This window comes from Malaclemys terrapin, chromosome 2, assembly GCF_027887155.1.
Source record: "Malaclemys terrapin pileata isolate rMalTer1 chromosome 2, rMalTer1.hap1, whole genome shotgun sequence".
Taxonomy (NCBI): domain Eukaryota; kingdom Metazoa; phylum Chordata; order Testudines; family Emydidae; genus Malaclemys; species Malaclemys terrapin.
The window spans coordinates 21,942,211-21,962,816 of NC_071506.1; the positions used below are offsets into that span (position 1 = coordinate 21,942,211).

General features: G+C 41.7%; 1 protein-coding gene across 3 annotated transcripts in view; it reads left to right on the forward strand.

The window, feature by feature from the left end:
- The window catches only part of ANXA13 (annexin A13), a 38,358-nt gene that overhangs the window by 2,007 nt on the left and 15,745 nt on the right, over window positions 1-20,606 (forward strand). Inside the window, exons 1-2 of one of the 3 annotated variants that reach the window (XM_054019071.1) lie at window positions 14,276-14,342; window positions 16,804-16,879. In XM_054019071.1, the coding sequence (XP_053875046.1) occupies window positions 14,301-14,342; window positions 16,804-16,879 (118 nt within the window). In that variant the 5' untranslated portion in view covers window positions 14,276-14,300. Of the gene's footprint in view, window positions 1-14,275; window positions 14,343-14,535; window positions 14,596-16,803; window positions 16,880-20,606 lie in introns of those variants that run through there. The other 2 variants (XM_054019069.1, XM_054019072.1) reach the window with 2 other exon arrangements.

Below are 20,606 nucleotides of genomic sequence, written 5' to 3' on the forward strand. Positions count from 1 at the left end.
ACAGCTCATGTACTTGCCTAAGACTGGCTATTTTGGACTCTGCATTATACATTATTCTCTCTCTTTAGTTACGGTTCAGACTAATAGAGCTGAGCAGGAACCTGATTTTCCATCTTGCAGGAAATTCCACGATTTCTAATAGTTTTTTCATTGTGAAACAGAACAAAGCCAAAAAAAATTGAAATTTCCCACAAAATGAAATTCTAAAAAAAATTAGGTTGGGGTCAATCAAAACATTTTGTTTCCATAAAATCAAAACATCAGTTCTGATTTCAACCTTTAACTTCTTAAACCTCTTTTAAATATAAAAAACAATGAATTTAATTTTGAAAATAAAAGCTGAAACATTCCATTCCAAAAATATTGAAACAGGATGTTATCAAAATGCTTAATTTCAGATGGGGGGTTCCAAAATAATTTTTTTTTTTCAAAACACGTAATTTTTTACAAAAAGGGCATTTTTCATTAAAAAAAAGTTTCAGTGAAAAATTTCGAACCAGCTCTAGAGACTAGCTTTCTTTCATAAATCTAATTTGGGCTATAAACGGGCCTGAACCACAATTCCAGATCCCAAATCTTTAGACTTCAGTCGGGTTTCACTCTCTGAACAGGATCTGGTTCCTGCTTCTGCAATTGACCGAAACCCTGGATCCGAACGCTCCCATACTTTGGAAGGTTCAAAGTCTATAACTGTTTCCTCCTTTTGCAATCTTGTATCCTCAATCCTATCTGTAATTTTGATTTCCCTCTTAATTGCCCCAAATGGAATCAGATGGACTAGGTGGGTGAGATAATATCTTTGATTGGCCAAACAAAACCTATTACTTCACCCACCTAGTCTCTCTGATATCCTGGGACCGACACGGCTAAAACAACACTGAATACACCAAATGGAATCAATCAGTCTAAAATTTTGCATGTATGCTCTGCTGCCAGTAGAGGTGCTTTGGGGAAGGTTTCAGGATAATCTGAAAAGGCTTTCATATGATATGACAGTTTGCAAAGCTGAGGCATTTTCACTTTTATAAAATTGGGTTAACTTTATCATCGAATGTCATCTCTGAAAAATGCCTTAGCCAAAAAACTCCAGATCTTATGTATTTCATTTTTCCTAATGAACATTGGTGCCTTTGGATAATTTGGGGAAGGAGAGTGATTCATTTTTAATTTGATCTGTTTTTTGAGAATCTCATAAGGTCTCAGATTCCGACTAATTGCCTTCCTCAATCAGGAGGGCACTAAGCAACATAAAAGAGAGGGTGAGTCTGGCATAGGACAGGTAGTTTGAAAACATCCAAGTACCAAGCAGGGATTACCTCCGGACTCTGGCAGATAACATGCAGAATTTATAAACATCACATGGACTGCTGCATTGCCTATGAGTGCTTTATGTACTCATCCTGAATTATAACCCCTGTAGGGACCACTGTTGAGTGTAAATATTATTTATTGCAGTGAGAGGTTTGTTGCTGTGTTTTGTTTTCTCACAGAGCCCAACAGTAGCTTCTTGTTGCTTCCTCTCCTAGGAACAGGTGATATTCAATGGCAGTTGCTGGCCAGATACCCAATCTCAGCAGAAGGTGCAATAGATTCATGTTCAGCCTTGGGAGAGAACCAATGACAGATTTTGTCCACTTGTCCAGTATATACACTGCTCCTTTTCCTACTTAGGTAGAGTGGTGAGTGATGCTGAGATGGGTTACAAATGCTTCTCACACAGTGTTTGGGTCGGACACCCTGCAGGGGAACACTTTGAAACTGAAAATCACTCCAGCAGCTTAAAAAGTGACATACAAACAGTACATGAAAATTAAAGGTTTTGCTGTTTTGGGGGGGGGGGGAGGAAGGGAAGTTGGGGGGTAATAAGTGTCTAAACTCTAATTTTGAGGCCTCAAAAATGTTAACAGTTTCTGTTTAAATGTAACCTCTCCTTGCTGTGCCGCTGCCACCATCTGGTGCTATCCATAGGATAACGAGTCATGTGGATAAGGGAGAAGCTGTGGATGTGGTATACCTAGACTTTAGTAAGGCATTTGATACGGTCTCACATGATATTCTTATCGATAAACTAGGCAAATACAATTTAGATGGGGCTACTATAAAGTGGGTGCATAACTGGCTGGATAACCGTACTCAGAGAGTTGTTATTAATGGTTCCCAATCCTGCTGGAAAGGCATAACGAGTGGGGTTCTGCAGGGGTCTGTTTTGGGACCGGCTCTGTTCAATATCCTCATTAACGACTTAGATATTGGCATAGAAAGTACGCTTAGTAAGTTTGCGGATGATACCAAACTGGGAGCGATTGCATCTGCTTTGGAGGACAGGGTCATAATTCAAATGATCTGGACAAATTGGAGAAATGGTCTGAGTTAAACAGGATGAAGTTTAACAAAGACAAATGTAAAGTGCTCCACTTAGGAAGAAAAAATCAGTTTCACACATACAAAATGGGAAGAGACTGTCTATGAAGGAGTACGGCAGAAAGGGATATAGGGGTTATAGTGGACCACAAGCTAAATATGAGTCAACAGTGTGATGCTGTTGCAAAAAAAGCAAACATGATTCTGGGATGTATTAACAGGTGTGTTGTGAGCAAGACACGAGAAGTCATTCTTCCGGTCTACTCTGCTCTGGTTAGGCATCAGCTGGAATATTGTGTCCAGTTCTGGGCACCGCATTTCAAGAAAGATGTGGAGAAATTGGAAAGGGTCCAGAGAAGAGCAACAAGAATGATTAAAGGTCTTGAGAACATGACCTATGAAGGAAGGCTGAAAGAATTGGGTTTGTTTAGTTTGGAAAAGAGAAGACTGAGAGGGGACATGATAGCAGTTTTCAGGTATCTAAAAGGGTGTCATAAGGAGGAGGGAGAAAACTTGTTCACCTTAGCCTCTAAGGATAGAACAAGAAGCAATGGGCTTAAACTGCAGCAAGGGGGGTCTAGGTTGGACATTAGGAAAAAGTTCCTAACTGTCAGGGTGGTTAAACACTGGAATAAATTGCCTAGGGAGGTTGTGGAATCTCCATCTCTGGAGATATTTAAGAGTAGGTTAGATAAATGTCTATCAGGGATGGTCTAGACAATATTTGGTCCTGCCATGTGGGCAGGGGACTGGATTCGATGACCTCTCAAGGTCCCTTCCAGTCCTAGAATCTATGAATCTATGAATCCTCTTAAAATAACTAAAATATTATGACATACCTTAGACATTCAGCACTATAACCCCAGAGACTGGGTCTCTGCATTTGCAGCTGTGGTACGTGTTTTTCATCAGTGGTGCAGCTGCACTGAAGCCAATATTGGTTTAGGTGTTCGCGTAGACAAAACTCAAACTTTTACAGCACTATTTCAAGACACAGATCCAGGTCTAAGGTGAGATAACATATATAAGTCTTTGAAGAATTCTTGATACAGTAGTGAAATCAGTTAAGCTTTGTCTGCTCTAGCTCTCAGACTGGTGAAGCTGCACCTTTGCTCAAAAAAGAGAGGCAAAATGTGCTGATGTAGAGAACAGGGACGGCTCCAGGCACTAGCGCACCAAGCGCGTGCCTGGGGCAGCAAGCCGGAGGGGGGTGGCATGACGGTCGCCGTGAGGGCGGCAGTCAGGCAGCCTTCGGCGGCACGCCTGCGGGAGATCCGCCAGTCCCACGGCTTCGGCAGTAATTCAGCAGCAGGGACCTCCCACAGGCATGCCGCTGAATCCGCGTTACTAGCGGACCTCCCGCAGGTGTGCCGCCGAAAGCCCCCTGCCTTCCGTGCTTGGGGCGGCAAAAGACATAGAGCCATCCTTGGTAGAGAAGGTGATAGAATACACTTCTCCTGGAGGCATTCTGTGCCCAAAAAATTAAAAATTCTGCACACCGGTTGCAGGTGGCTCATTGGGATGGTCTAGATGCAGTGGGAGGGGGCTTATCACGGGGGGTTCTGAGTGCAGGGCAGCTAAGGCTCGACCAGAGAGCCTGGGTATGAGGGGGTCTGGATGCCCAGGGTTTGGGCAGGTGGGGGAGCAGCTCCACATAGAGACTACAGTTCTGGAGCCACACAATTCTACCTGCCTTTCAGTGAATAATATTGATACAAAAATAATTCTTTCCTGCTGTATCCGTGGAATTTAATATTCCAGGACTGTATTTGGTCAAACTGGAGCTGTACAATATAAAATTAAATGAGTGAACATTGTCTGTCATAGTAGGGTGACATGGGTGCCAAGCTGAAATGCCGATGGGTGACTAAATGCAAGATATTCATATTTTATATTAACAGCTGCTGCTTTGTAGCGGAAGTGAGGCTGATTCAGATGTATATTTTAATTTTGCAGTTCTAAATAAAGGGCAGGGCTCTCAGCCTGTATATGGGCACTTTTTATTCTTAAAAATTAAATTACAAATAAGTCTATTTTGATCTTATTAAAATGGCTAATTAACTGCATTTTTACTCACAAGTTTAAAAAAGCTTATTTGCACCTGGTTATTTTTAGGAAATCTTCAGTTGCAGCTAGAATTGTTGAGCAGTAACAGAAGATGTATCTATATGGTAATTGTACTTTGTATCTACTGTACATTTCATATGGAAGGCCTTTTCATTGCCTCTATAGTGCCTGATAGTGTCAGTTGCTGACTTGCAGCTGCTGTTATTAGGCATAAAACAGCCTTAACAATATGTATTTTGATATAATCCGTGGCAGTCCGCATGACAGATGGGGGATGGCATTCAGATACGGTGATATATTGCTCTGAACGTTATGGGAAGCAGATGTAGCTGTCTGCCACGGTGTGTAACAAGAAAAGAGAAAACTGGCCAAACAAAGACAAATTATAGGTATGCTGATTGGAAAAGAGCAAAGGAAGAGCCAATTAAGTCTAATGGTTTAGACACAACAAATTCTGCATCTTGGCAGGGGTTAGACAAGATGATCCTTGCGGTCCCTTCTAACCCAGCAGAATGGTAAGACGGCAGTGTCCCTGTATAAGCGCGAAGTATCTTGCACTGAGTGTGGCAACTACAGGCTGATCTCACTGTTATCGGTCCCAAGAAAGGTCTTTGCTCACATTCTGCTTGGTATGATGCAGCTGCTTCTCAACAGACATCATTGTCTACAGCAATCAAGTTTCACTGTTGGGCAGTCAATAGTGGACACTGTCCTTACCCTCCAGCTTCTTGTTGAGCTGCACTGAGAATTTAACTGCCGCTTCATGTGGCATATATTACTGTATCTCAAAGCAGCTTTTGATTTGGTCGACAGGTCAGCACTTTGGCTCACATTGAAAGGCGTTGGTGTTCCAAATGATCTGCTAAAACTTTTCCATGACCGTCACACCAGTACTCGTGCAAGAGTATGATTGGTTCAGAGCTTTTGACTCATTTCTACAACCTCAGGTGTGCATCAGAGATGCATCCTCACCCTGTATTATTTTGTTGAGCTATCAAATGGATATAAGGACTTGTTCTTCTACACATCACAATCAAAGTGGGTCAAGAAGTGTTCACTGACTAAGATTACACCAACAACACTGCCTTGTTTGTGGAAAAGTCAGAGAATTTCAGCCTTGGCCCTCTCAGGTCTCCAAGATGCCACCCGAAATATGGGATCAACCACCTCATAGCAGAAGACAAAAGTCCAGAACCTCAAAACTGGAACATCAGAACCCCCAATTCAGAGAGGGCTTAGTACCATGGAGAGGGTTAATGCATTCATCTACCTAGGCTGCAAGCAGAGTTCAAATTGTCACAGAAAACTGGATGTTCTTAGACGACTAGGTCTTGCCACTTCCTGAATGAACTCCATGTCTTGCTTATGGATGCGACAACTTTGTGATGAGACAAAATTCCAGATCTATCAAGCCTGTGTACTACTTGTATTTCTATGAGTTCAAAACCTTGACGCTCTTACAGACAGACCTGGAGCAACTAGAAACATTCCTTATGCACTGTTAGTGTCAAATCCTGAGCACAAAGTGGTTTGACTTTGTGTGTAATGTCATGATCTCAAAAAGATCTGGCCTTCTTTCAGTTGCTCACTATATTCAAAAGCAGTATTGCATGCTTCTCAGTCACATCACCAAGATGGACAAAAACACCATGCTTTGAAACTCTCCATCACAAGGTAGATCAGGTGATGGCATGGGATGGGATCACTGGGGCACATGAAGTGGTTAGAGGAGGAAAGCAGATGGGAAACTTTTGTATCTGTGATGGGGAGAGGGAGGAGGGAGTTGTAAGAGAGGAAGAGAAGGCAAGCTGAGGGGAGGGAAAAAGGTACATTATATTTTGTCAATTTTCTTTTGAAAGATATAAGCGAGAGCCTGTGTGGAGACATGGAGGCAGGAGGAGGGAAGTGTTTAAGGAGTGAATCAGTGGGATGAAAAAGCACCTGGGTTTGCAGGCATGTGATTCAACTAAGTTGGAAATGTAGAGTTGTTTAACTAGGAAGATGATAGAGTTGAAGGACGAGAGAATGAATCTGTAGTAGAGGAAGTCAGCCTGGTCATGGGATTTCCACCACAGATGCTCTGTTGCGTGAGAGCAGAAACAGAGGAAGAGGATGTTGGGGATGAGTGAGGCCTGGGGGTTGGGAGGGCAGACCTGGGAGAGAGAGACAAAAGAGTCAAGAGCAGAGGAGAGTGAAACATGCAGAGAATAAACAACCATGGAAGAAAGGGAAGAAAGGGCCAGGAGGAGGGGACTGAAAGCAGACAAGAAGTCATCAGCGCTGATGGACTGAAAGTCATGGAAAGGCTGAACAACAGGGCATGAGGGAGGAGGAGGGGTTTGCTAATGGTGGATGCTGAAAGTGACCAGGTGATAGTTGGAGAGGGGAACGAGCAAAAGAGATATTTCAAAGAGCAGTGCTTGTGAAGACCAAGTCAAGTGAACTCCCTTTTGGGAGAGTTAAATCAGGGCTGCAAGTTGCATGAAGGTGCCAAGGATCATTATTATTATCTGCTGTGCTCCTGCTGCCTTTCATTGTTCGTTTGGCTTTAACTTCCAGCCACTGGTTCTTGTTCTGCCTTTCTCCACTAGATCCAAGAGACCTTTAGGACCTTGTATTTTCTCCCCATGAAGGTAATCAAGTGGACTCCAGCTGTTTTCTACTCCTACTGAAAAAAGAACAGGAGTACTTCTGGCACCTTAGAGACTAACAAATTTATTAGAGCATAAGCTTTCATGGGCTACTGCCCACTTCTTCGGATGCATAGCCCACGAAAGCTTATGCTCTAATAAATTTGTTAGTCTCTAAGGTGCCACAAGTACCCCTGTTCTTTTTGCGGATACAGACTAACATGGCTGCTACTCTGAAACTACTCCTACTGGTTAACATTATGGAGCCCAAGCACTTTCTGACTCAGTCACCTATTACCACTCCAGATGTCACAAAACTGTAGGCAATGTGTCATTCATCTCTGTTCATTCCAATCACATGTACATTGTGAGAAGAAATTGGGCTACATTTTCTATTCAGATATTTTAAAAATGAAAGGACTATCCCATTTGATTTATGGCTTTAAATATGGTCCAATAACTGCCACGGTTCATAGGGCCCAAGCTAGAGTAAAAGCAAGTAACAATTTCTGTTACAGAGAAGTGAACCCTAAGTTAGTTCTGGGCTGACAGATGAGCTTCCTGATAAGGCTAGGAAGATATGGTATAACATTTTCATCCTGTATTTTAAACTGTGCCAGACTTAAGAGAGAACAGTATAATTTTGCATTTTACTCTTAACTCAAAGACCTGCATGGAAGTATGAGTCACATCAGTTATGCTATTGATAATTCAAACCATCCCTTCTAGACTAAGCTTTAAAGTTCATCCTGATAACACAGGGTGTTAGCACTTCCCATGTGACGGTATGGGATATTAAGAATTCAAGATCTAACACAATGCCTCCTCTTTCTCTATTCAGTACTGTTGGTCTAGTTAACCTTCGCTTTCAGTTACATTACAGCTCATTAGAAGCTTCTGTTACAGTGAATAATTAATCCCATGTACGTATGCACCAATTAATAATTAATCATGTGGGCATTGATTTGCTAAAGGTTCTCTTCTGAGCGCACAATGTATTATACACAACTTTACTCATTAGATTAGCACCTAATTCCTGGTTGTTATTGTATTCGCAATTATATTACTGTATATAATAGTATGATATGTGGTTATGGACAGAGAAAAGGAAACCCTGCAAATTTCCAGGATTGCTGATTAGTAAGAGAACTGGTTCATTGTCTGGACCTGGGATATGTGTTGAAGGACTTTGGATTCTTAAGCTGATGGATGGGCTACAATGAAATATATGCAAACCTGTGACTATAAATACTATTTTCTGTGACAATTTCCAGGATTTCTGAGGTGGTCTCCTAGTTTTTTTTTTCCTGTACTTAATTTTATGAAAATGACGGTTCTTTTTTTTTTTTTTAGCCATAAAGACTGATTTGTATTGTTAGTGAAATTGTTTGCTTAGAAGTCTATTAAAAATTAGCCTTTTGTTCCCTGTTGTAGACTGTTGACACAGCCCCTTTGACTTCAACCAGAGTTGTACCTCTGCAACTGAGAGTGGAATTGGCCCAACAATTATAACAGGCTTTTATTTTATCTCTATTCTCTAACTACTTCCACGTATTCCAGTTGAACATGCATATATCTGCTCTGTTGCTAAATGCATCAGGTATATCCTAACAGTCCATGGGGCAATGAAAGGCAATAGTAGCACAGCAGATAATAATAATGATTAAATGTATGTGACACATAAGAGTACTGGTAAAAGACTAACATCACTCACATTAATTGGTCAGGTTTATAAAAGGTAATATTCCCATCAAATGGCCGGGGTCAGTATACACTGATTCGAGTGGTTACAGTTACATATTCCTTTTTTATTTCTCTAAAGTGAAATGCAAATAAAATATATCAACCAAAACCAACCCGAAAGTAAGGCAGCCAATTAATAAAGCACTCAAAAGCAGCTGTCGAGGATGAAGGTCAGGGTAAAACACCTGAACCCCTCTAATAGGTGAGAGGATTATTCCAACTCTTATTCCAATAGCTATGATCTCCAAACCTCAGTGGCTTTCTCATCACATGGGCACTGGTTCTCACAACTTCCTTGTGAAGTGGCCTGAGTTTACTGCTCCTGGTGCTGCACACTGTCAATGACTGAGTGGGCATGTGTTATTTCTGTCAGTGCGTGATCATTGTCATTAGCATTCTAGATATTGCTATTCCATTGTCTTCTGTTTCGCCTGTGGGACCTCGCTAAACTTGAAGGTGTGGATGGATAAAAATAGTTGTTATTTTGATATGTTGGAAGGTACTTTTTGTTGGAAATTTAACTCTCTCCCTCTCTTTCGCATTAGGTGTCACTTTTTTTTGGTTGTGTTTCTTCTGTTCTAGTTTCCTGATCTGTAGTTCTTCTGTAAGGACTTCAAAGCTATTGTCATTAGCTCAAGAAACTTGTTAGATTTTGGTCCCAAATTTGGGTCTCTGGCATAAGTGTCTACACAAGTGAAGTGTGTTGCAATATTAACCATGCTAAGTATAGATCCCTTTTTATTCAATTTTTTTCTGCCAACCCATTTGGTTTTTCATCGTAAGACTTGACATACATGCTTGAATTGATAGATCAAAGAGAATACCTAAAATGATTCAAAAAAGAAGAACAGGAGTACTTGTGGCACCTTAGAGACTAACAAATTTATTAGAGCATAAGCTTTCGTGGGCTACAGCCCACTTCTTCGGATGATTCACTGAGTATTGTGAGTCATTATCTGTTATCGACTCATCTGAAATCCCATGGCAAGCAAACCAATTTACAATGTGTTAGTAAATTGTTACTTGATGTGCTGTGCAACAGCTCGGTTTCAACCACTGATAATCTATCCCATTCAAGTCAAATAGATCGGTGCCAACCTTGGATGAAGGGCAACCGGGAATCTCATGTGGTTTCACTTGTTTATTGCATTCTATTTCCTGCATTTATGGCAGATTTCATACTTGGATACAGGACGTTTTTGCTAAGTACATTCAGGGGTTACCCATCTTTTCAGATTACTAACTGAGAATCAGATTGCTAATTGAGAACATAAATGTGCTTCATATAAACTATTCTTATTTGTAATGTGGATAGGGCTTAGACAGACTAAAGTTCAAAGGTGAAACTGGCCAGTCCAAGGCATAGTTCAGTTATGATGACATGATTATGTCCCATCCACACCTCAAATTTTAACCATTCTGTAACTAGGTCAGGCACAATCCATGTTGTAATTATTTCCCCAAAGCTCATTAATAGTTGTATTGTCCTGGGCCATTTAGAACAGCGCAAAAAAAATTCCCAACATTGTTTCACTGGAAAACATGCCTGTAATCTGATGATCTGATACTCTTGATATGTTCTCACACTGTTAACAAAGTATTATTGCCCCAACAAAACTACAACAGTGCAGGGTGTGATTATCTAATCTAGTAATAACCATAAAAATGTCATAAATTAAGCAATGACTCTACCCATGTTGTTTTAAGTGAATGTGTACAAAATCATGAGTTGTGTAAGAGCCATGGTGACCCAAGTGACTCATCTTCAGACTTCAGTCACTTTAGATTAGTGAGCATTGTGAAGATTTATTTAGTACTATCTACTGGGCTGATGTGTTGTTTTCATGGGGTTAGGAATACCTATCTGTTATATCAAGAGGTATATATATATATAGGAAGCAATAAGACTTTAGGAGGGCTACCATGCAGAAGAAGAATGTATTATCAGTGTGCATGCATGGGACTTGGAGACAGGAACTCTTGAATTCCGTTCCCAGCTTTGCAGCTGACTTAGTTGTTGGCCTGGGCAGTTCACTTAACCTCTGTCTCAGATTTCCCATCTGATGATTTTTCACTCAAAGGGTATTCCCAGGATTAATTAATTAATGCTTTATTGTGATTTAAAGATTAAAGTTTTAGTGTGGCGGCCAGTGGTTCTCAAACTGTGGGTTGGTACCCCAAAGTGGGTCGCAAGCCCATTTTAATGGGGTCACCAGGGCTAATATTAGACTTGCTGGGACCTGGAGCTGAAGCCGACGCCCAAGCCCCTCCATCCAGGACTGAAACCGAAGCTCAGAAGGGGGTCGCAGTGCAATGAGAACTGAGAATCAATAGATTTCTACGTCAATGGAATTGGTACAGGAAAAAAAAACATATTCTGACCCTCATTAGCAAACTCATGTTGTGTCAGCTCTCCATGAAATTTCTCTCTCACAGGAAATATCTTTATTCATTTATATTTGTATGAAGCCTGTAAACTGGGCTGATAAATGCATGGGACTCATTCCATTTATAATAATATTTTAGTCATTTGAGCTACAACTTGATTAAATACTAGTGCTATTCTGCACACAATGGGTTGTAGTTTGTAGACATGAGTTATAAACTCCTCAAGACCTGGAAATAATTTATTAGCAGTCAAGACATATTAACAAGCCACATGCCTAAAGTCTGTTGAAAGATGAAATGACACAGCTGTCAATTAAAAATAAAATCTAGCTAACTATGTCATCTGTTTTACTGTAGTTATGTTAGGCCAGATTCTTAACTGCCCTGTACCTTGTGTAGACATTTACAATATCAGTGAAAAGAGGGAGCAAAACCACGACAAATCAGAATGGTAGCATTTTACAACCACTTTCCTCTCTCTTTCCAAGGTGAAAATGACAACAAAAAAGTACAAGGCAGTGGAGAATCAGCCCAGATAGTTCAATAAACCATGAACCACTAGCATCATTTTTTGAGTCGACTGATCATATTCTGTCCTCAGTTACATGGAAGTAAATGTGAAACCACTTGAAGTACCTCTTTTGAATTGTAAATGAGAACAGAACTTGGACAAATGATTATAGAAGCCCTGACAGTGGTTCAAGGTTTATTGAATTCTAGGCACTGGAAGGTTTTTCTTTCCTAACAAACATTTCAGGCTAGATTGTGCAAGGTTCACTGATGTTGAGGAGCAATTACTCTTCCTTGGGACTACTTATGGGAGGGAATGTTCCCCATCAGGAGTGAGCTGCACAATTGACATAGGCTTCTGGATACACTGGGCCAGATGCTGCAGAGGTCTGCAACCTCCTCTGCCACAACTGCACCACATGTTGGGGGCAGGGAGGGGATGTGTCAGGGCAGGACTCTGCTACGCCCAATTATTTTCTGGTGGAAAGTTTTCTACCAGCAGTGTAAGTTAAAGGTGCCCCCCTCTTCCTTTAACTTAGCTGCGGCCAAGCCACTAAGAATCAAGGAGACATGACTGGTTCCCTAACCACCTCCCCATACCTAGGAGCCTTGCTCAGGGACAGTGGAGAATTGAGACCAGCTTTTCCTAAATATTTTTGAAAATTTCAGAGGGATTTTATTCTCTTCATGTGGTCACACCCTCCAACCGCAGGGTGATGGGTGCCTTCTAAATATCGTAGACAGACAGGTGGTTTGACAATTTATCTTTTTCAAAGAAAGAAATAATTTTTAAAACTCAGTCCCATCAAAATGGTAAAGCCCAGATCAGCATTCCCTAGCAGAATTGGTATAGACAAGGACTATTTAGAATAACAGTATTTCTATACACTCCCTTTTGAGAAGAGGCATGCAGCTGCTGGTGTCTCAGATATGGCATGCTGCCAAGTCAGATGCATCATATCTTGGGAAGAACAAGCAAGATGAATAGTATCCTAACTGGGGCCTCTTCTTTTATTACCTTTTATGTTATTTTATTTTATTGCCTCTTATTAGCATTTTATTATCTGTGCTAGCCAGATTCTTTACAACTTTCAGGCTTGGGGCCTGATTCATCACTGCAACATGTCTTGTGTAGTCACACCCATTCAAAGTGAGTCTATAACACTGCCATTCTCCCTTGCCAGTATACCTTATCTACAAAGCTCTCTAGTGTATAAGCCACTATATTGGTTTTGTACTGGTATGCTAATGCTACAAGTGAAACAAGCTATTCCAGTAAAGGTTCAGATTTGCCAATATAACTGTGCCTACACTAGGGACTTCTGCCACCATAGCTATGGCGGTCAGGGATCACACCTTCTCACACACCGGTAGAAGTCTGTAATGTAGACCTAGGCTTGGCAACATTTTTTTTTGCACCCTCGTTTCCCTCACTTTGCAAGGTGCAGGGCCGTGGTTAATTCCAACATTCCAACTAGATATCACAGACTGAAGTGGATACTACACTGGAAACAAACCTTATAGGAGCATTACAATCTATCAGATGAACAGATGAATTAACTTGAACCTAGTTACCATCTGACAAATATATATTTTTAATAATTTATTTATGATCAGTGAGTGGTATTTTATTAATAATTATTATTGATCACTTAGAAAATGCCTTGCATTTACACAAAGCCTTGCAAACATAGATCTTATCATCAAAATAGATAGTTTAAGATAGGCAATATCAGGGGCTGAATTAGAACAGTTGCTTAAACAGTTAGTACTTCTACCTGATGGCTGCATTTTGTGCTCCAGAATCAAAACTTTGTTGATTTTTTAAAAGAAATTGCTCCTCCTCATGGTTGCAAAGAAATATTTTGCAAATATGAAGTGTAACAAATGACATGATGTCTGCCTGGGTTTGCAGGAAGCCTGAAACAATAGCTCAGAGAGGTCTGAATTGCCTCATTCATCTCAATAGATGTTAATTCTAAATATAATAATTTTGATAGTTTAATGTCAGCACTGTTTATTCCATTCTTCTTTATCATCAATGTACTACAAACTGCTCCCTTCCACGCAGCATAATGGAGTAGGGAGCATATGGTCTGTTGTTTATAAATTGGGATCTGTCTGAATTAAAGGAGTACTATGAGTGCAAGATAGAATTATTAATGTCTTACCTAGCTTAAGGTAGACTCTAATAATACTATCAACTTTTAAATTATAGACTGAATAAAGCATTGGAATAAAGTCTCTGTGTTAAGTTTGTTATCATGGAGTTGGGCCAAATCATGAAGCCATTACTCAGTCTTGTTTATCTAGGTTCTTATATCACATCCATCACTGTAATATCTGGGCACCTCTGATGCTAATGGGAATTTTATCTGAGTCTGGACTGAGTACAGACTTCAGAATTCCATAAAGAATTGACAGATAAGTATATAAAAATCTCTAGAAATATAAATGCTAACTCTGTTTGAAAGAGAGGGCTTGTGTTTTAATTTGAGGAGTTCAAGGGTGCACTGCAGACATCTGGTCTATCTCCAGTTTATTTACATAAGTGTGTAGCTCTGGGACAGTTTAATATTTAACTATGGAAATGGAGTATTAATGGTCTATTGGATCTTTGAAACAAGAGGCATCCAGAATGAGGTAATGCTAGTGGAAATTATCGGTGACCATTTTACAAAAATATATTGAAAGGCTCAAGGCTACCTTACCAGCAAAATATTTTTATCTAATAGCATCTTTAATGCAATCTGGGTCCCAAAATGCTTTCTGAAAATATTTAACACAAGACAGCTTATGGCATACAGAACAGAGTCCAGTGATAAATAAACACTGTATGGCAAACAACAGAAAGCATTCAATCATAAGACCAGCTGAGGGTCCTATTGAATTCTGCGTAAGTCATGGTGAACATTGAATCTGTTACTTGCTGAGGACAACTTGAACAAGTTATATGACTCTTCTTGCATCAATACTGTGTGCGTATTATGGCTTAGATGAATAGATCCATTGCGCCTACAGCTTTTGCGTCATGGAGAGGAATACTGAGAATAGACTTTCATTGTATTGTAAACTGCCATTATTCCATTAACCTATGCTCATTACTCAGTCTAGCTAGGCTGCCGCTGTACAACCTGATGTTACAAAGAACAAAGGTGAATTCTATTCTCAGAATTATTCCAATCACCAATTGGAGGGAGAGAACTTAGATGCTGCACAGTTTGTAAGAAACGACGAAACTGGACACTATTTAATTTGTATCTTCAAGCGCATATTCAAATATTTATGCCTGTAGTATGTAATTCTATCAAAGCAATAACAAACATATTTTCACAGTAGAAATATTTGGATACAACACCATCAGTTCAGCTACAATAACTGTATTTTCTTTCAGATTTTGATATCATTTTATACTGGAATAATTTAAATGAAAACTCACAACTGAAAATATTAATATTTATATATATGGGTATATTTTTACAATAATTCAAAGGGTTAGTCAAGTAACTCCCTAGTTACTGGACTTGATTTACTATCTGTTCATAAAAAGAACAGGAGTACTTGTGGCACCTTAGAGACTAACAAATTTATTAGAGCATAAGCTTTCGTGGACTACAGCCCACTTCTTCGGATGCATCCGAAGAGAAGTGGGCTGTAGTCCACGAAAGCTTATGCTCTAATAAATTTGTTAGTCTCTAAGGTGCCACAAGTACTCCTGTTCTTTTTACGGATACAGACTAACACGGCTGCTACTCTGATATCTGTTCATACTGTATAACAACATGTAACTTTACAATCAAGATTTAGGATAATGGTCTGGTGGTGAAAGTCTTATTACCGTGTGATCCTAAAGCAAGGAAAGAAGACTTAGAGAAGGAAATGTTACATTGTTATAGTGTGTTATAAATGCCTATTTTCATAAGGGTAGCCAAAAATTAGGATAATTTTACCAAAATATAAGCAATGTAAAAGTCACAATTAGCACTAATTGAAATTATTTTGGGTGATCTTATTAGGGGCACGAAGGACTGAATGGCCAGAGCTGATTCCTTTAGTAAAGCATGGAGGTAGATTGGTAGTGTAGGGAGATTTATTCTGCTATGACACACCTGTTCTTTGGACAGAACACTTCATTATCCTGGACTGCCAATCTTTTCATCAGAACTAGCAATCTTTAAGCATGACCATTGTGAAAAAGAATAATACTAAAAGATGCTTCTTGCACCTACGTGTGTGCCAAAGCAACCAATGGGATCAGTGGAGACAACACCAATACTTTGGACAAGAATGTGACAGTGACTATAATCTATTAGACGCAACAGGTAAAATTTTCAAAAACAACTAAGTGACTTAGGACTGATGTCCCATTTTCAAAAGTGTCTTAAGCACTTAGGAGTCTAAATCGCACTGAGTTTCCATGGGATTTCAGCTCCTAAGTCACGAAGGTGCTTTTGCAAATTGTACCCATTGTCATTTGGAGGATGGTGCTGCAGTTGGGCGATATTGATCAGCTCCTACACTTTAACTGTCATAAAGATTAAATTAACAGCTTGAAGCTATAACTCTTTCTCATTCAAGTATTCTTTACTCGTGTGACTAGTGCCATTGAAATCAATAACATTACTTGCATGAAAAAGACTGCCTGCATGAGTAATGGTTACAAGATCAAGCCCCCATGTTTTACTTTGGCCGGAGACCAGCTTATCCATAAAAGTACTAGTATTTGAAAGGCTGAATTTATTTTCTATTTTATAGTGGGGCAAATCCTGAAGTACTCACTCAGGGCTAGTTCATGCAATCCTCTCTCATGCTGGCGATCATTTAGTCCCTTTGACTTGAATGGAACTATTTGTTTGAGTAAATGCTTACCAGTGTGAGTAAGGTTTTCATAATCTACTTATAGATCAACACACCTAAGTCAGTCAATAAGAGTTTTTCCTGAGTAAGGAGTGAGTAAAAACTAAATAAGGACATCAGAGTTGGGATATTTGTGAATAAAGATCAGATGGCAATCTGACCCAACCTAGCCCAAATTCCATGTAGTATAATTCAGAGGATTCACTGTAGTATTATTTTCCACTTACTGTTGCCTCTGTTTTTCTAGCCAACCATTCGGCGCCATCATGATTTCGATGCAGAACGGGATGCCAAGAAACTACAAAAAGCTTGCAAAGGGATGGGTAAGAATGCTATTGTTTTTAACATGCTGTTTAGCTGTGTTGGTACCAATGGAACAGTTCTGCATTGTAGAAGTTTTATGTCCAAGCGCGCACTTGCGGCAAAACAACTGCTTGATCAGTTTTGAGTTAACCTTTCTGTTTTCTGTCAGCTATCGAACTCCACTTATTAACTCCAAAGCACAACTGCTCTGTGTGTGCATAGATAGATACAGATACCCTCACAGTATGATATATTATATTAGCTTGGGGGAAAATAATCTTAATCGTCATTAGCTACATATGAATCATTATTAGACCCCAACGTGCTTATGGATCTAATATTGATGAAGAGTAAAATCACTGGCTAATCAATACATATTTACCCCACAAGTGTCCTAACCTCATTATAGTAACGGTCCAATCCTGGAAGATCCTGAGCACCTCCTACAAGGTGCTGAACACCCCTCACTTCCACTGAAGTCTACAGGAGCTAAGGGCACTTGGCACCTCACAGAATTGGGCCTTCACTATGCCCATTATTCCTGGTGTGTTAACTTCATGACTTAACCCCAAAGGAGCAGAAAGAACATGGCATTTATTCACTGCAACTGACTGGTCAAGCTGTCAGTAACAATAACAGGAATAGTGAACTCTCATTGTTCAGCACTGGCATTAGGGGTAGGTTACAAAGGCAGCTACCTAGGACACCTGAATATTAGGGGCTGCTCTCGCCTGGCCAACCCCCCAGCCATGACAGCTTCACTGGGAAATGCCCCATTAAAAGCACACTCCCACACCTCCAGGTTGCAGTGGCACCGAGCACCAAAAAGTCTATCCCCAGATCTGGCCTGGTGTTCAGATTTTCTACAAGGAATAGCTGAAAATAGGGGATATACACATGTCCTATATTGACATATCTATTCAGCGTCTACATCGGGGTCAAGAATTTTGGTTTCCCATTTGATATTTAGAATACGGATGTGCATTAAACAGGCAGGCCACATGGCTGGAAACTGTCAGGAGTTAGCATGATACCTCTCCAGTTACATCATTAGAGCTAACATCCAGGATGGCAGAGTTAAATCTGTAAGGTCATTCCTGGCATCAAGCTGCCCCAGGAGATCCTTTTAGCTCCTCTAAGACAATGTCATCGGTACAGGCAAATCTTTCTGACAGATGGGCTGCACAGCGATTACACATGGGTGGCTGGATTCTCACTGATACTGAGGCCTCTTTGTGCCGCTCTGGCAGTATAAAGGGGCCTAGTGCAAATGAGAAATAAGACCTCAGACACTGACCCACAGCTGTTTGTCTCTCCCATCAACACATTGGGCTGCTGGCTCTTTCCTTCCCCCACACATTGTAACTCTCTCCCCTCATTCCCGTCTGGAGTGAAATACTTCACCGTTACCACCGCTTTGCACTGCGTTTGCCTCTCCTTGTCTCTGCCCCTAACATTGTACACTAACAACAGGAGCCAGGGGATTGTCAGCGTGGACACTACACTGTGGCCCAGGTCCCATACAGGGAGTCACACATAAAGAATTTCAGTGACAGAATCCACGTTGTGCTAGGCAATAGGTGGCCTGAGGTCTGACTTTGGCCATTGCGATGGAATATATACCGCTGTGTTCACACCCTACACACTATTGTAATAATCTTTGTACCAAATACGTCTTGTGAGGTATCATTTACACCAGTGTTTCCCAACCGGTGTGCTGCAGCACACTGGGGAGCCGTCAGGCCTGAACAGCTGTGCCGTGGAATTTTTTGAAAAACTACATACAGAGTGGGGGTGGGGTAGGGGGAAGCAAGGAGGGAGGAAGTCATCTTCTGATTGGCCGACTGCCTCACTGCCCCGCCTCCTCCAGGGGCAGAGAAACCCATCAGAGCTCAATCTCCCTCTCCTCCCCACACTCCTCCTGTGAGCAACGGATTGGCTTCTCTGCCCCTCGCCCTCCCTCCTGCAACCGCCAACTGGGGGTGGGAAGCCTGGACAGGGACCCTGCTGCAGCCCCCCAGGAGAAGCAGGGGGGGGCTGAATTGAGAGGTGGGGGTGCGGTGTGATGTGGGAGAGCTGGGGAGGCAGAACTGGTGGGGGCTGGGTGGGGCAAAATTGGGATGAGGTGGGGGCTGAACTGGTGGAGGGTTAGCACAGATTTGATGTGGTAGGGGTGCCATTTAGGGAGGGCAGGGAAGCACCTGCCCACCTGAATGGGTGGAGATGGGAGGGCATGGGGGGCATTGCTCCCCAAACTGGAAACATCGCAGAGGCGATGCATGGGGGTGGCAGATTTCTGCCTTCCATTTGGCCCTGCTCCCTCCCCAAGCCCAGGCTGGCCAGGGCCCCTTAGGGGGGCATGGAGGAACATTCAGGCGGCGGGAGTGAGTGGCGACACCAGGTGTTCTGTGCATCCAGATCAGTTTCCCCATGTGGGCTGGGTAATGGCCACCGCACCCTTCAGGCTCAGGCTACGTCTTCACTACCCGCCTGAATCGGCGGGTAGAAATCGAGCTCTCGGGGATCGAATTATCGCGTCTCGTCGGGACGCAACAATCGATCCCCGAATCGACGCTTGTACTCCACCAGCGCAGGTAGGAGTAAGCGCCGTCGACGGGGGAGCCGCGGAGGTCGATTTGCCACCGTCCTCACAGCGGGGTAAGTCGGCTCAGATATGTCGAATTCAGCTACGCTATTCGTGTAGCTGAATTTGCGTACCTTAAATCGACTCCCCCCCCGTAGTGAAGATGTAGCCATAGATATGTCATCCTCAGTGCCTGTTAACCAGTGGGTTCCAGTGGCCATGGTGATTGTGTAGGTCGGCATAGCCTTGGCTGGCATCCTCATGGCCACAAGGAGTGGAGCTGTCCCCACTGCGCCAACAAAGGACTGAGCGCATGGCTGGGGCCTGCATCAGCAGTACCCCCTCAGACACAGCCCCCCTGCACCTTGAGCTACACCTCTGCCAGCACACAGCCTCTGCCGACTGTGAATGGTAAGGGTGGTAAACAGCTTAAACCGAGGAGATAAGAGGGCAAGTTCATTTGGATATATGGTGATGTGTCTCAAAATAATTAAACGTATCATGGTATGCAGTTGCAGAGAAAAGGTTGGGAACCATTGATTTAAACACTCAAAATTTTCTGGTCAGTATCGTCCTGATAAAACGTGTGGCTACACAGTATGTGAAGTTATAAAATTCCCCTGTCTGGTGGGTTATTAATACAAGGTCCAAGCCTCACAGCGCTGCCCAAACAGAAGTTGGCAAACAGGTCTGTCCTAGCAAAGGAATGTGTGCTTCGCTTAATTTTCATGTAAGCAGTAAACAGAGTCATCAAGCAGGGAGGGAAAAAAGAAAGCTCAAACCAGTGAGAAAAAAACAGCAGGGAACATCCTTCCACATAGACTCTTTGTCTCCTAGTGCCCAGCTGGAAATGTTTTTCAAGAGGGGAACTGAAACTATAAAAAGGAGGGACAAACACTCCAAGGAAAACCCTTCTATCACCCTGCTTATCACATTCACTGCACCTAAAGAGACAACGGAAGCAGTCATTGGACTCTGGGGGAGGGGGTCCTAACCCACAGTGCTTGGTCAGTAAGACTGCTGAAAGCATGTGGTGAGAAACTTTGCTTGAATCTGATATAGTTTGTTAGGCATTAGTAAGTCTTTTATCTTTATTTTTCTTGTAACCATTTCACCATTTCTGACTTTTATGCCTCATTACTTATACTCACTTGAAATCTGTC